Genomic DNA, 16005 nt, shown 5'->3' on the forward strand with positions numbered 1-16005 from the left:
AGTGTGGCCTAGTGGAAAGAATGAGGCCTGGGAGTCAGAAGTCTTGGGTTTTAATCCCTGCTCAGCCACTTGTCTGCTGTGTGTGATCCTGAGCGAGTCGCTTCACTTTTCTGTTTCTCAGTTGCCTCATCTGTAAAATGGGGATAAAGACTGTGAGCCCCAAGTGGAACAGGGACTCTAACCTGATTTGCCTGTATCCCCCAGTGCTTAGTACAATGCCTGACACATAGTAAGTGCTGAACAAATACCACTATGATTATTATTATTATTACTGTTAAATTTTGAGCTCTGACTTGCTGAAAAGCCAGCCCCTCTCCCACCCGTCCCTCTCCCACGCATCTGCTCACACCCAGTAGCATCTGCCATCTGCCAGAGGATCTCCCTGCTCCATTGATTCAGAGAAGGTGCCCCCCTTCACCCTCTCTCCTCCACCACCCAGCCCCAGGTCTCCAGATAATACCCCCATTTGGAATATTATCCATTCTCCTGCCCCTTCCTCCATTAGTATGGAAAGTGGAGAATTGACTAATTCCAGGCAAGCTGGATCCAATATCGCAAAGCAGCTGAGCAATTCCCCCTGCACTCCCTGCCCCCCCAGTCCCTGTAAGCCAGTGCCTATCCCGGAGACTGTGGGCACCAGAAAACCCCACCACCGACTCTTTAGGACACAACAGGTTGTGGTTTCACTGAGGAGACATTCCCAGTTGCCGCTGTCCTCCAGGAGTGCTCACAGGCTCTGTGGCCTCCCTGAGAAAATCCCTCATGAGAACTTTATCATCTTCTTGGTGCTCCCAGGCCAAAGAGGCTCCAGAGGCAGCAACAGAGTCATTAACCCCGGAACCTCAATGGCTATCGAAACCGCTCGTTTCTCATTTGGGGTGGGGGCGGGGGGAGAAAGGGAAAAGGGGGAGTCTTTGAAACAGCATGACCTAGTGGAAAGAGCCCAGGCTTGGGAGTCAGAGGACCTGAGTTCTAATCTCGGCTCTGCCATTTGCTTGCTGTGTGACCTTCAGCAAGTCACTTAACTTTTCTGTGCCTCAGTTCCCTCCTCTTCAGAATGGGGATTCAATACCTCTTCTCCCTCCTGCTTAGACTGTAAGCCCCACATGGAACAAGATGATCATGATCTTGCATCTACCCCAGCGCTGAGTACAGTGCTTGGTACCTAGTAAGTGCATAACAAAACTACAGTTACTATTATTTGGGGCAGATGCTGGCAGCCTCACGGGGGCCTATCCAGACAGCAGAGCAACGTGGGTGGAGTGTCCAGAAGACATAGCAGAGAGCAGCTTGGCTTGGTTTAGCTGAAGGAAGAAGAAAGTGGTTTCTGCCTTATAAGAAAGGCAGGAATTGGAGGCAGTGCTCAGGGAAAACTGACAATCCCACATCATCCCCAAAGTGGCCTTCTTCCCTGAATGCCACATGATCATCTCAGATCCTCAGCTGGGTCCAGCCTTATCCAAAGAGTGCCATATCTCTGCTCTGCCCTAGCACTTTAGTCCACTCCTCCGTGAGGATTATCTCAGTGTCGAAGACTCAGGTTCAAGGCTTATCCGGTGTTCCCCGTGGGACGCTCCTCCATTCCCGTAAATAGATTTCCCATTTCCGAGGCAGCGCCCCCGGAGTGGATGGAGAGTGCTATTCCCGCACCTTCTTAACCGGCGGTACTTCGAGCTCTGGTGTGCAGGACGGGGAAGAGGCGGGTGCCTGGCGGGTGTTGGGCTCAAGCTCTCAGCCAAGTGGGAGCCTACCCAGCTTGTCTTTGGTGGGGAACCTTACCTGGGGGACACCGTTTGACTGAACATAGATGCCAAGCAGAGAGAGGGCAATGCCCAGCACCGCCCTCCAGTTGAGGTGGCTAGAGGAGTAAAATCATTCATTCAATAGTATTTATTGAGCACTTACTATGTGCAGAGCACTGTACTAAGCGCTTGGAATGAACAAGTCGGCAACAGATAGAGACAGTCCCTGCCCTCTGACGGGCTTACGGTCTAATCGGGGGAGACGGACAGACGAGAACAATGGCAATAAATAGAGTCGAGGGGAAGAACATCTCGTAAAAACAATGGCAACTAAATAGAATCGAGGCGATGTACATTTCATTAACAAAATAAATAGGGTAATGAAAATATATATAGTTGAATGGACGAGTACAGTGCTGAGGGGAGGGGAAGGGAGAGGGGGAGGAGCAGAGGGAGATGGGGGGAAAAGAGGGTTAAGCTGCGGAGAGGTGAAGGGGGAGGCGGTAGAGGGAGTAGAGGGAGAAGGGGAGCTCAGTCTGGGAAGGCCTCTTGGAGGAGGTGAGTTTTAAGTAGGGTTTTGAAGAGGGGAAGAGAATCAGTTTGGCGGAGGTGAGGAGGGAGGGCGTTCCGGGACCGCGGGAGGATGTGGCTCAGGGGTCGACAACGGGATAGGCGAGACCGAGGGACAGCGAGGAGGTGGGCGGCGGAGGAGCGGAGCGTGCGGGGTGGGCGGTAGAAAGAGAGAAGGGAGGAGAGGTAGGAAGGGGCAAGGTGATGGAGAGCCTCGAAGCCTAGAGTGAGGAGTTTTTGTTTGGAGCGGAGGTAAAGTCCCATTCCAGCTTCTCCTTACAGAACAGAGAAGCAGCATGGCCTAATGGAAAGAGCACGGGCTTGAGAGTCAGAAGGACTTGGCTTTTAATCCCTGCTCTGCCACTTGTCTTCTATGGGACTGTGGGCAAGTCACTTAACTTCTCTGTGCCTCAGTTACCTCATCTGTAACATGAGGATTAAGATTGTGAGCCCTATGTAGGAGAGGGATTACGTCCAACCTGATTAACTGGTATCTACCTCAGAGCTTAGTACAGTGCCTAGCACGTAGTAAGAAATTAAGGAATACTATTAAAAAATTGCTTGCTCTGTGACTTTGGGTGGGTCACAACTTCTCTGTGCCTCAGTTTCCTCACCGTAAAATGGGGATTAAATTCTTCTCTCCCCTACGTAGGCTGTGAACCCCATGTGTCCAACCTGATAAAACTCAGTGCCTGAAACACTGCTTGACACATAGTAAATGCTTAACAAGAATCATAAAAAAAAAAACTGTTGGCACTGCCTGACCCAGGAGCCTATTTTCATGTGAACTAGGAGCAGAATCCCAGCGTTGTTTCCCTCCAAGGTCGTGGGTCCCTAGGCAAATGGCAGGGATGTAGAGGCCCAAGCCGCATGGTTCTCTGGAGGTCAGGCCATCGGGGGAGGAAGTACTAAAGACTGGAGGTCTAGCAAGAGGCTGGTCTGCTGAAATAGAAGCAGGGAACAGTTGAGGTTCTGCCTAGAGAGAAATGACTGGGACCTCAAGAAATACCCAGTTGGGTGGAGAAGGGCCAGAGATCAGGTATCGTGCAAAAACCAGGACTCTCCTGTCTACCTTGTGTGCCAGGTTGTTGGTCTCCAGCACCCAGGTGGACTTTGCTTTGGCCTCAGATTCAACGGAACTGGGAGGATGAATTGTTCTAAGTCTCATCCTGGCCACAGCCATCAACAGCAGGCAGGACAAGAGTTTGTCACCCCCAAAATCTCATTCTTGTCTCTTGGACACTCGAGTCCCAGGGGAATTTGCCAACGCCAGTGGCCATCTCCAGTTACCTGGCACTGGGTGGGGGGCACTGGCAGGCTCTATCCCTGGTGCTGGGGCAGCTACCAGCTCTGGCACCTGATTTTCCTTTGAAGCTCTGTTGTTCCACTGCAAAAGGGAAGGTGATTTTCCTACTGCCAAGCTGGGTGTTAGTTGGTAAGGCTAAGGAAGGGCCCAGGCCTCTTAGGGAAGGAAGGTGCCAAGGTTGAAGTTATTCTAACCCCATGACTGGGCCGGCCAGGGGTGCCGGGAAAGGAGTGAAAACTGCTTTGCTCCATTCTGAATGCTGAACTTTTGTTTCAGGCATGAGGGAACTTTTGTTTCCCTCTGCCCTCTCCCTTCTCTGTATTCTGGGGTTCGGTCTCCTCTTCCGGGAATCGTAGGTGGCTCTGAAACGTGGTCACCCCTCCCTGCCACCCCCATCTCACCAGACACCTTTCAACCAGGTGCCCGGTTCTACTTGCTTGCTGAGACCCCTCCTGGATGGCTTCACACCTCCCCTCCAAGCAGCTTCTCCCCTCCAGTCTTCCGCTTCTTCCTGCTACTTGGAGCCTGAATTTCCTTTGCCTCTTTTTTTCTTTTCTTTCCTTTTCTCTTCTTTTCTTTTCTGGCGTTGGCTTTCCTCATATTTTCTTTGCCCCTCTTTTGTTGGTGGTTTAAAGTGGACATTCAGCTCCAAAGAGGGAGGCCATAGCCTCGCCCCATGGGGGAAATTGTCCACCTTGACGCATCCCATGGGGTTGCCCTGGGAGAGCAATGGTTTAGGGTTCTGGGGCCCCTGGCTATGTGCTCCCCTCTCCCCTCCCACCAGACAATGACTCTTGACTTGTTCACTTTCCCCCGTCCCCCTCCATCCCCGGGACAGCTTACACCAAGAACCATGTGGACATAGCCACCCAAGGCTGGTTTATCGGGCTGATGTGTGCGATCGCCCTCCTGGTCCTGATACTGCTGATCGTCTGCTTCATCAAGAGGAGTCGAGGCGGCAAATACCCAGGTATTTATTTACATTTATATCTGTCTCTCCCTATAGACTGTAAGTCGTTATTGACAGGGAATGTGTCTGCTAATTCTGTGGTATTGTGCTCTCCCAAGCCCTTAGTACAGTGCTCTGAACATGGTAAGTGCTCGATAAATACCACTGACTACAGTTGATTAAAGGAGTCCAGGGAAATAGAGTCAGTCGATCATATTTATTGAGCGCTTACTGGGGCAGGGTAGTATACTAAGCACTTGAAAGAATACAATATAGCAATAAGACCAGATGCATTCCCTGCCCACAGTTAGCGTTCAGCTCTGAATAATAATAATAATGTTGGTATTTGTTAAGCGCTTAATATGTGCCGAGCACTGTTCTAAGCGCTGGGGTAGATACAGGGTGATCAGGTTGTCCCACGTGAGGCTCACAGTTAATCCCCATTTGACGGATGAGGTAACTGAGACACAGAGAAGTTGAGTGATTTGTCCACAGTCACACAGCTGACAAGTGGCAGAGCCTGAATTCAAACTCATGACCTCTGACTCCCAAGCCCGGGCTCTTTCCACTGAGCCACACTGCTTCTCTGAATCCACCTGGTGCTCTGGGGGAGTTGGTGATGGGCAACTGGCCTGTTTCCCCAGGGTGTGGCCCAAGGTGTTCCAGGCTTTATTGAACACTTCCATGGGCTGAGCACTGCACTAAACGCTGGCAATGAATAAACGGGGTAGGAGGGCAAGAATTAGATAAAGTCACTGTTCCCTGGGGGACTCGCAGTCTTGTCTAAGACAAGGTGACTCATCTTCACAAAGCTGAGAGCCACTGGAGTACAATTAGGTTCCTGAAGTTCATGGAGGGGGGCGGGCCCCCTGGGCAGCCTGGGGTCAGGGAGGCGAGATCTCTGACTCCGGACATCTGCTCAGCAAATCAGCTTTTTGGACCATCTGAGCCCCACTAGGAATCCTGTGGGAGAAAAAGAGGGGGCAGGGAGAGAAGAGAAGGGTATTGAGCCCAAGGAAGGTATCTTGTCTGTGTGAGAGACCACTGAAGAGAGCCTCTCTTCTCCTTCTTCTCCTCCCCGCTCCACTGGAACTCTTTGAGGTCCTGTCTCTTAGGGCCTAGGAGAGGTAGACCAGTTAGGAAAATGCAGAAAGCTCTCTGGTGTGGTCTCATCTCCCCCAGAAATGGGGGATGATGGGCTACGTGAGTGGCCTGGAGAGAGCTGAGCCAAGAGAAGCCACACCCTGATGTGAGCCCTGGGCCATCTTCCTGGCTCACAGAATGTTCTCTATTCATGTAGGAATTGAGGGGGGAGGGGAAGAAGCCTAGTGGGTGAGTCCACAGTGCAAGCTCAGACGAAGAGCAGTGTGGCTTAATGGATAGAGCATGGACTGGGAGTCAGAAGGACCTGGGTTCTAATTCTGGCTCCACCACGTGTCTGCCGCATGACTCTGGGCAAGTCACTTAACTTCTGTGGGCCTCAGTTACCTCATCTATAAAATGTGGATTAAGAGTGTGATCCCCATGTGGGAAAGGGACTGTGTCCAACCTGAATGACCTGTATCTACCCCAGTGCTTAGAAGACTGCTTGGCACACAGTAAATACTTAACATGTACTATTATTATTATTTTGAGCTGGTTTCCAAACAGCAGATGGGCAAATCTACCCATATTTTTAATAAGACCAGAGAGACCAAGGCCAAAGGAGAAGAAATGGCAGAAAAGGGCTCAAACCCATCAGTTCCTCCAGAGCAGGAATCGGGTCTGTTATTGCTATCGTACTCTTCCAAGAGTGCTCAGTACAGAGGAAGAGCTCAATCAGTACTGATTAGTCGACTGTGTGACCTCTGTGCTAAGCACTGAGTCCACTTTAGTGCTTGGGCTCTAGCAAGGCAGAGGGTTATTCTAACCAGACGTGTCTCCCAACTGCCCCAGCAGGACTAGGTAGGGAATGGACAAGGTTTGCTTTAATGGTCAATTTTTTTCAAAAAATGAATGGGCCACCAAGATTTTATTTCCCAACAGCCTTCAATTCTCAGCCAAGCCCACCCCTTCCTCCTGCTCCTCATCTCACTTTGCTAGAATGCCCACATCTCACATTGAATCTTCCTCCCCTGCCCACCCTCCGCATGACTCCAGATCCGCAATCTCCTGAAACCAGTACCCTGAGGGATTGACAGGGAGAGCCCCTTAAGGTGGTGTTCCTTTTAAGACTGCTGCTGCCTGCTTTCTTTAGCCCCCAGGAGCCTAAATTAATTCTAGAATGTAAGCTTGTTATGGGCAGAGAATGTGTCCCCTGATTCTGTTCTCTCCCAAGCACTTAGTACAGTGCTCTGCGTATAGCAAGTGTTCAGTAAGTATCGTTGATTGGCCCATATGATTCAAAAGGACCCAGATTTGCAGGGACCAAATAGAATAGAGAAGCAGCGTGGCTCAGTGGAAAGAGCATGGGCTTGGGAGTCAGAGGCCATGAGTTCAAATCCAAGCTCTGCCACTTGTCAGCTGTGTGACTGTGGGCAAGTCACTTCACTTCTCTGTGCCTCAGTTACCTCATCTGTAAAATGGGGTTTAACTGTGAGCCTCACATGGGACAACCTGATTACCCTGTATCTACCCCAGCGCTTAGAACAGTGCTCTGCACATAGTAAGTGCTTAACAAATACATCATTATTGTTATTTTCCTTCACGGTGTTTTCCCACCCCATCTCCTGGCACCTTCTCCCCACCTGCATCTGTTTTCTTACACAACTGGAAGGAGGAAAGAGCTGAGCTGAGGAGCCCACCCTAAACCTGAGGCCCAGTCCCCAAGCCTCTCCTGGGTTTAGAGATAAGATGTTGCAAGTTTCTAGTTATGAATTCTGTCATTTCCTTTTGGCCCTCGCAGCCTTCCATTTGGAGACTATTTATTTCTTTAGTTTCACGTATGTTCTCTTCAGTCAACAAAGGTCTTTAAAGCTTACCAGTTTTCACATTTCATTCTCCCTGATTTGTATATTAATCTCAGTGTATTCTCTCGTGCTCTGTTGCTGAAAAAACATTTGTTTTTGCTTTTGAACTGTGTGGCTCTTACTGGGTACTCAAGGGAGTTTTTATGTCCAGCAGCTGGAATTAGTCAGAATTTCCAGCTAGTTTTTCCATCTGAAACATATGATGTTATTTGTGGTTGTCTTGAGATTTTTTCCCACTGCTCTGCATGGCTGGATGAGGTCCCAATTAATTTAGTAAATGGAAATTTTGCCTATGAAAGAACTGTAGGATTGGATTCTTCATGCTTCGAGTCAATTTAATTTTAAACTATATTATGTATAAAGATGCATTAATTCTGTATTTTCTGAACTGTTCAGAGATTTATCCCAGTAACTACCCCTCTAGACTGTAAATTCCTTGTGGGCACGAAATGTGTCTACCCACTCTGTTACGTTGTACTCTCCTAAGTGCTTAGTACAGTGATAAGCCATTGTTCTTGTCTGTCCATCTCCCCCGATTAGACTGTAAGCCCGTCAAATGGCAGGGACTGTCTCTATCTGTTGCCGACTTGTTCATCCCAAGCGCTTAGTACAGTGCTCTGCACATAGTAAGCGCTCAATAAATACTATTGAATGAATGAATGAATGAATGATAAGCATTCAGTAAGCACTCGAGAAGTATCACTAATTGAAGTTCCCCTCTCCCACACACCCCCATTTCTTCCATTTCAGGATCTCTCACCCTGAGCCATGTGGGGCCTCCCTCTGGGAGGGTGCATGAATCCAAAAAGCTCTCCAAGTTCTGCACTTGTGAGCAGCACCTGGTCCAGAACAAATTCCCCAAAATGGAACCAAACTGGCCCTCAAAACCAGTAGTTCATGGGCTCAGCCTTGCCCTGGGAGTGAAGGACAATCAATCGATGGTATTTACTGAGAGCACTTACTGTGTGCAGAGCACTGTACTAAGCACTTAGGGGAGTATAGTACAATAGGGTTGAAGACACCAACTCCACTCTCGATGAGCTGGCAGGGCAGGCTAGTGGCAAGAGCACAGATCTGGGTGTCTAGTCCCTCCTCTGCCACTTGCCTGCTGTGTGCCCTTAGGCAAGTCACTTAAACTCTCTGGGCCCCAGTTTCCTCATATGTAAAAGGGTATAATAGTTACCTCTTCCTATCCGACAGGGATGTTGGGAGGGCAAAATGAGGAAGCTGATGTGGGGAAATGTGAACAAATGCAAGGTATCATGGTGGTGTTGGGAAAGGAGTGGAGGGAGGTATTTAAGGAGCAGAAATACTGCACTGAAGAGGATGCATTCCCCTCCTTATACCGGCCCCCGAGCAACAGCCATGTGAGCCAGGCTTCCCAGGGCCCGGCCAAAGCACGGCCAGCTACCAGTCCTCCCCTGGCACCCTCCTTGGCAGAACACTCTGCCTCATCCCAGTGCAATGTCCCTCCTGTTGCAGCACCAGCCCACTTCCTCTGGCTCGATTTTCAGGGGAGATAATAGGCAGCTTGTATTCCCCTTGTTTATTGTGCCTGCCTCTTGGCTTCTTTTCTCAGTGCGAGAAAAGAAAGACGTCCCCCTCGATCCCGAAGACCAGAAGGAAGAGGACGGATCTTTCGATTACAGGTGAGTTTCTCGCCCTTGGCTGTCAAGATCCACCCCCGGTTGGCACCCACCCCTCTTCTATCCCCTGTGACCTGGCTGGCTGCCACACAGGTAATGTGCCCTGGCTCATCGGGGTTTTCCCTCTGGCCTCTCCTGGAGAACCTGGGCTGAAGATCACATGACCCAGCTTCGGCTAGAGTGAGCGAGCTTTCTCCTGGATGAGACCAGACCCCTGTCCCACCCCCTGAGAGACCCTCATACCAACAGCGATTCTTGGTGGGACCGCATTGGTGTCCACACAGAGAACTGCCTTTGACTTCTGTAAATCTAAATCCTTCCCCCTCCCCAGATCCCTCCTGAGTCGCTCCTAAGGGGATGGGGATGGGGCCTTTGAGTGGGTCAGCCTGGCCTCTGGACAAAGTGGGTTGGAGTGTGTGGTAAGCCTGGGGCAGAGGATTCCAGAAATTGGGGCAAAACCAAATCTCTGCACCCCCACCTCAGCTATTTCCTTCCCTGGCACCTGACTTCCATTTCAACAAGAGGTGTATTTTGAGATGCTTTCAGTTATACCCCCATACATATTTTTAAAGCTCCCCAAGTCCAGGAGAGAAACAGTGCCTCTCTCTCTATTCCTAGAACCACACCATACACTCCCTTAGCACAGCCTGTGAGGGCAGATTCTGAGCCAACACTGCTCAGAGAGCAGATTGGGTCACCTCTGCAGTCCCCAAAGCCCGGGGTTGCTGTTTTTCAGGGATGTCACAATCTTCCTCCACAGCCTGTGGGGAGAGCAGAGGGCAAGGAGGGCCAGCACCAATGCTGGTGGGCTGATTAAACCTCTAAGTGCTTTTCTGCAATGGTAACATTCCCTAATTAGGTTGGAGTGGCAACTGGCAATGTTATCCAGGCTCCTTCCCTTTCCCCTCCTCCATCAAGGTCACCTCTTTGCCTTGCCTCTCCTCTCCCCTGTCTTCCTCTTGTCCTCCCCGGCCTTCCTCCCGGCCCCCCTCCCTCCCATCCTTCCCCGTGCTCTTTGTGCCTTGGACTTCCACAGCCCACACCAAGAGGAGCAGGGGCAGTTGGCAGCACAGAGATCAGGACGGGATGTGAGCCTTGGGCAGGCAGGATCCAGATTCTGACTCTGTGAATCAGAGAGAAAAGGGAAGTGGGGCTCAGGCTGGTGAGCAGGGGAAGGAGGAGGAGAAAGGGGAGGGGAAGAAAGCCGGGAAGGGAAAGAGTAGGAGGAAAGGAGGAGGAAGGAGGAAGAAGCGAGGTAACTCTTCCTCCTCTACCTGATCTGTAGTCACCTCCGAACAGGGAGCCCCACTCGGGAATTTGGACCCTGCTTGTTCATTAAGCAAAATGCTTAGGGCTTTGGTCATACCCAGCCTGCTTCTTGGCTTTGTTTTCCCACCACTCAACCAAGGGAGAGGGATGGCCGTTGCCCTCCTGGTTTATGATTACTGGGCACAATGGTGCCCGCTCCATGATGAGGGTGAGGGGAGAGGCTGGCGGGGCCATGGGGCCCACAACTAACTGGGCTGGATTCCCTGACAAGATTGTCTTTTTCTCTAACAAGAACTGACAATTTCCCATTAGGCTGAAAAGACCCAAGATGGTAGTATTGAGACCTATTAGCTGTCTGTTTATTATTATATGGTACTCTTCCAAGCGCTTAGTACAGTGCTTTGAACCCAGTAAATGCTCAATAAATACAATTGAATAATGAATGAATGAAGCCTGGAGTCTCCCCGCTTCTCATCCGCACTAAAACCTCTGTCCCCTCTTGGCCCCCTTACTTGTGTGTTTGGAGATGGGACTCCAGGCTCTAGCAGGGCTTTGCCACCGAGGAAATTCTCCCACAGCAGAGGCTTTTGATGAGTGGATCCCCCTGTGTGAATAAAATCACCAGGGAAGGACTGATATGCTTCCCCACCGCCACAGGAAGTCAGGAACCCAAATCATGGATCGATCTCAGTTTTCTTAACCCATGGCTATTTCTCTCTCTCTGGCAGTGCCATGGTCTTGTAGGGGGGCCCTCCAGAACCAGGTTTCAGAGGGTGAGACCCAAATCCAGCCTTCTGAGGGCTCAGGAAAGGAAGGGAGGAGAGCTCAGGAGGGGCCTCCACCAGGCTGAATGGGACAGGCAAGATGCCACCTCTCTGTTGGGGCACTCTCCCTCTCTGCTTCTGTCTTCTTCCTATTCCTCCTAATCCATCCACCAGCCAGTGAAGGTCTTTTGGACCTCCAGTCCAGAGGAGAGAGCTGCTCTTTCCTGACTCCCTTTCACTTCCAACCTTCCCACTCTAGCCCCAAGTACTCTAGCACCCCGGTTCCCCTGGTCCCTCCCCAAACACCCCCCACCCCACCCCCCACCGACCAGAGCCAAACCCCAGAGAGGTGCAGGAGCTCAGAGGACTAGCTCTGGGATCAGCCCAATGCAATGACTAAGGGAGATCATCCTGGCTCCTTTTTTTTCGAGTACTGTTCTAAGTGCTTGGGAGAGGACAATACAGCAGAATTGGCAGCCACGTTCCCTGCCTGTAACAAGATGCCTTCAAATTCCCAGTAACTTTGGAGTGCAAGGAGTGATGGGGCATTTCAGATTTCCAAGAGAGCAGATGGAAGAGGAAGATGGGGCATAATAGATGCTCAGTGGGTGCAGGAGCTCACGGAGGTTGTGGGACCACTGCTTCAGGCAAACTGAGATCCATCTTTTCTGGCACTCTGGGGCCTCAGCTGACTGTCGCTTGCTACTGCATTTGCCACCATAAGCTGCATTTAGTCAGTCCATTCTTAACTCCTGCTGGCTCATGGTTATTTCTTGCTTACCAGCTTTCCCCTGACTGCTAACTGCCCACTCCATTCACCGCACAGCTGATCCCAGTCACAGATGCCACTGCCAAACAGCCAAAGTTCCCCACTAGTAGTTCTCTGAGAGGCCAAGGAGAAAGGTAAAGGTGGGAGCAAAGTTTCACCTCTGCCACACTTGCCCCAGAGAAGAGGTCACAGGCCCCGGGCCGGGTCACCGGGGAGGACTGTTCACGGGGAACCAGTTGGCTGGTCCGCCTTGCCCTCTGTGCAGGCCGGAAGCTGAGAATCTACCCGTACTACCTCTTCAAAGTTTTCCCTCCCTCCTCATCTGGCTACAGCCCTTCTAAGCCCTGGAGGGGATCCTGCTCCCCTGAAGGGAGACCAGACTGGTCTTTCTTGAGGGAGAGCAAAGTTGTCATCCTGAAGGGGGACAACAGGCTGATGGGAAAATGGCAGGAGCCGGCGGGCATGAGGGAGAGAAAGAGAGAGGGAGAGAGAGAGAGAAAGAGAGAGCGCTACCATCATGTGGTACCTCTCCTCCCAAACTTGCTTGGTCCCAACACCTGCCCCACCCCAACCCCAGGCTCAGAGAACACCACTGGCCCTGCCTGCAGCCAGTGTCCTCAGTGCCCCCTCTGCCAGATCCAAGGCCCCAGGGCCACCCAAGTTCTGGTTCCTGCAACGTAAAGCAGAGAGTCGATACTTCTCCAGTTCCTCTGGGATGAGGCTGGGTGGCAGGTCTCATCAGCTTGGCTGACCACCTTAGACTAATAACTGCTAAGTCTCCTCTCCACCATGTGCTGCCAAGAAAGAGCCACAGCGGACTAAATAAAAAAACAGAAAGCTCCACGACTCCTTTCAATTAGGCCCGCTGCCTGATTTCTGCCAGCTATCGCTCGCACTCTGGTTCCTGGTCATAGCTGGCCTCAGGGCACTACTCCTACCTCTGCTCTCAATCAGTCAATGGTATCTATTGAGCACTTACTAGGTGCAGAGCACTGTACTAAGCGCTTGGGAGAGTACAATATAACAAAAAACAGACACATTCCCTGCCTGTAACTTGCTTACAGTCTAGAGGGGGAGAGAGACATCGATATAAATAAATAAATTACAGATATGAACATAAGTGCTGTGGGTCTGGAGGTAGGGGGGTTGAATAAAGGGAGCAAGTCAGGGCGATGCAGGAGGGAGTGGGAGAAGAGGAAAGGAGGGCTTAGTCAGGGAAGGCTTCTTGGAGGAGATGTGTCTTCAGTGTGCTCTCACAGTTATGCTTTCAGGTGTTGGGTTATGGCGGGCCGGCGCTTACTCCTCTTGTTGCCGGGGGAAGGGGGGAGGGGCGAGCCAGATGCTGTGACTAACTATCTGTATCCTGGCCTCCCAGTGATGAAGACAACAAGCCCCTCCAAGGCAGCCAGACATCCCTGGACGGCACCATCAAGCAGCAGGAGAGCGACGACAGCCTGGTGGACTACGGAGAGGGCGGCGAGGGCCAGTTCAACGAAGACGGCTCCTTCATCGGCCAGTACACCGTCAAAAAGGACAAAGAGGAGACGGAAGGGAACGAGAGCTCGGAAGCCACGTCGCCCGTGAACGCCATCTATTCCCTGGCATAGGGCAGCCCGTGCAGACCTGGCCGCCAGCCTAGTTTACGGGGGGAGAGAGGGGACACACACCGATCGAACGACCACACGACCGCCATCACTTGCAGGGACGAGGGCAACAACTGCAACTCCACACCCGATCCAGGTGGTCTGCCGTGCCATGCCCGCTCATGGCGCCAAGCCAGTGACACAAGGCCCTTTGGGGTGCTGATGGGGCTGGACTGAATCAGAGGGAACAGGGTCCCCGGACTCCGCCGAATCGCTGCCCTCAGCTTTCGGACCCGGACCGTCCCCTGCCCTGTCTCCTTTGCGTCCTCTCCTTCCCACCCCCATCTCTCCCCCTCACCCCTAGTAGATACAGCTTCACTATTTAGTTAACGTCCTACGCAGTTCCTGCCTCCTTTCTCGCCCTCCCGAGAAATATCTTGATTTCTTTCTTTTTGAAATAAGGTCTCTCAGAAAAGAGGGGCAGGGCAGAATCTTTCTGAGAGAAGCAATGTGGAATGGCAATGTAACAGGGACGCTATATTCCCAGGATCGTTGGGCTGCCGTATTCCTGCAAGTCATCCCTCCGGCCTTCTCTCGCGCAAGCCAGACGGACCAGTTGGTTACACAAAGACAGTATTGGAGAGACCGGAGGAATGTGGTACTTTCACCTTCCTCGCTCTGTGGTTTGGCTGGAGATTGGGCTTTTTCCACACCAGGGTGGACCCCGGACGCATGTCTGAGGACTGAGCTGGGATAACCGTGCCGAACCCCACCCACAGAGAAAGATTAAGGTGGAAGGGACTGCTTGAAAAGGCTTTCAGCTCCAGCCACTTACCTCTCAGATGGAAGCAGATTGAAGGCCCAGACCTGCAGTCTAGTCTGGGGTCAGGCCCGAGACCTAGGCCTGGGGCTGGACCTGAGTGTCTGACTGTTTTCCAGCAGAGGTTTGAAATGAAAGCGGCTGCCATTTTGTCTTCCCCTCCCTCCAGGGGGAAACGAAGACCCAGCGAATTCTCTCTAGAGATGAAAAAATCAAACAGTGAACCCGGACAGAGGAAGCAAGGACTGCTCCCCGCCTTCCCGCCACACCCCATTCCACTGTGGACATTAAACACCTAGCCCCTTCCCCAGGGAGCTTGTTGGAGTTTGTTCCTGCCCCCCTCCACTTAACTCAGTTGTGGCATTGAAGTTCATGATTTTGGCTGAAACTCTCATGAGAACATCCTCGGGCTTTTTCTTCCAAGAATCAGCCACCCACCCATTGGCGCTCAGGGTGGGATTCATGTTTTACTTTAATCAGAGGGTTTCCCACCTCGAGGACTTACTCTAATGGTACTAACATCTCAGTAGTGACCCAGTCTAGGGCCATCCCTCTCTCTCTCTCTCACTCTGTCTCCCCCATCCCAACCCTCTTCATATGCCTTAACCAGCTTCTCCCTGTTCTCAGAAATGATCCAAGTCATCTTCTCTCACTCAAGACTCGGGGCCGTTGAAGACTTTACTCCGAGTCAGGTTCCTTGCACAGCATCACAACTCGGAGCCACGCGTCGGGCGCTGCCATAGAGAGCAGCATCAGGGGTCCTGGTGGCCTGAGCTCCCTGCCCACCACGCTTCCAAAACCAAAGGTACCTTAGCTACAGGGTTAAGGGTGTGGGTCGGGGGGTGAGGGTGCACCCAGATCACAGCCTTCACAAGCAAAGGACAACCTGTCTCAGGCAGAAGGGAAGCGGCCATTTCCATTCTGCAATAATGGACTTGATGCCGCTGGCGGGACTCCCTGGTTTGAGCTCTGGGGCTATCCTGCCTTCCCCACTGGCCCCAGTGAGCGGCCAGATAGCCACCCAGAATGCTGGCTGTGTTGTGGAACCACAGAGGAATTAACAGCACAACATAGCTCCAAGTAGGAGGAAATGGGTCACCCAGGGAATGCCATGGACCCTCCACCTGTGCACGAGCAGAAGTGTGGGGTGAGGGGTTGGAGGGCAGGGGTCAGGGTTGGAGTCTGAATAGCGGTAGTGGAAGGTTTCCATTTAAGAAGACAACAGGAGGAATGGGGGGGACACTCAACTTGGCCCATTCTTCTGCTCAGGGTTGGAAGCAGCCAGCCATTCCCCTGCAAGGGCCACGAGAGTTAAGTGTCTCCCCAGTTCACCCACAGCTGTGTTTAGGAGAGTCACCCCCTGACCCTTTAGCTAGAGGTCTGATGCCCATGAGTTCCCCAGATTGGGCCATGCTAGTGTTCATGCCTTTTCACTTCATTCCTCAGTGAAAGCAACAATGAGCTGGCCGAGCTTAGCCCGCCTGGCTCCAGGTTGAGAGAGGGTCAATTCAGAGTGGGAGCTAGTGGAGGCCGGGCTGGGGCTAACCCTTCAAAGAGCAAGAAGAGAACCTGAGGGCAGTGTTAGTAACCTCTGTCCCAGAGATGTGAAAACTGTGTTGGGGGGATGAACAAATTGGGC

General features: G+C 51.8%; 1 protein-coding gene across 22 annotated transcripts in view; it reads left to right on the forward strand.

Annotated features, from left to right (window-relative positions):
* Nucleotides 1-15585, forward strand: part of NFASC (neurofascin) — a 105853-nt gene extending 90268 nt beyond the window's left edge. For all 22 annotated transcript variants that reach the window (XM_039912716.1, XM_029068706.2, XM_039912708.1 and 19 more), the window contains 3 exons: nt 4457-4588; nt 9095-9164; nt 13339-15585. In XM_039912716.1, the coding sequence (XP_039768650.1) occupies nt 4457-4588; nt 9095-9164; nt 13339-13570 (434 nt within the window). In that variant the 3' untranslated portion in view covers nt 13571-15585. The remainder of the gene's footprint in view (nt 1-4456; nt 4589-9094; nt 9165-13338) is intronic.
* Nucleotides 15586-16005: the final 420 nt, after the last annotated feature.

This window comes from Ornithorhynchus anatinus, chromosome 7, assembly GCF_004115215.2.
Source record: "Ornithorhynchus anatinus isolate Pmale09 chromosome 7, mOrnAna1.pri.v4, whole genome shotgun sequence".
In the NCBI taxonomy this organism is placed as follows: Eukaryota; Metazoa; Chordata; class Mammalia; order Monotremata; family Ornithorhynchidae; genus Ornithorhynchus; species Ornithorhynchus anatinus.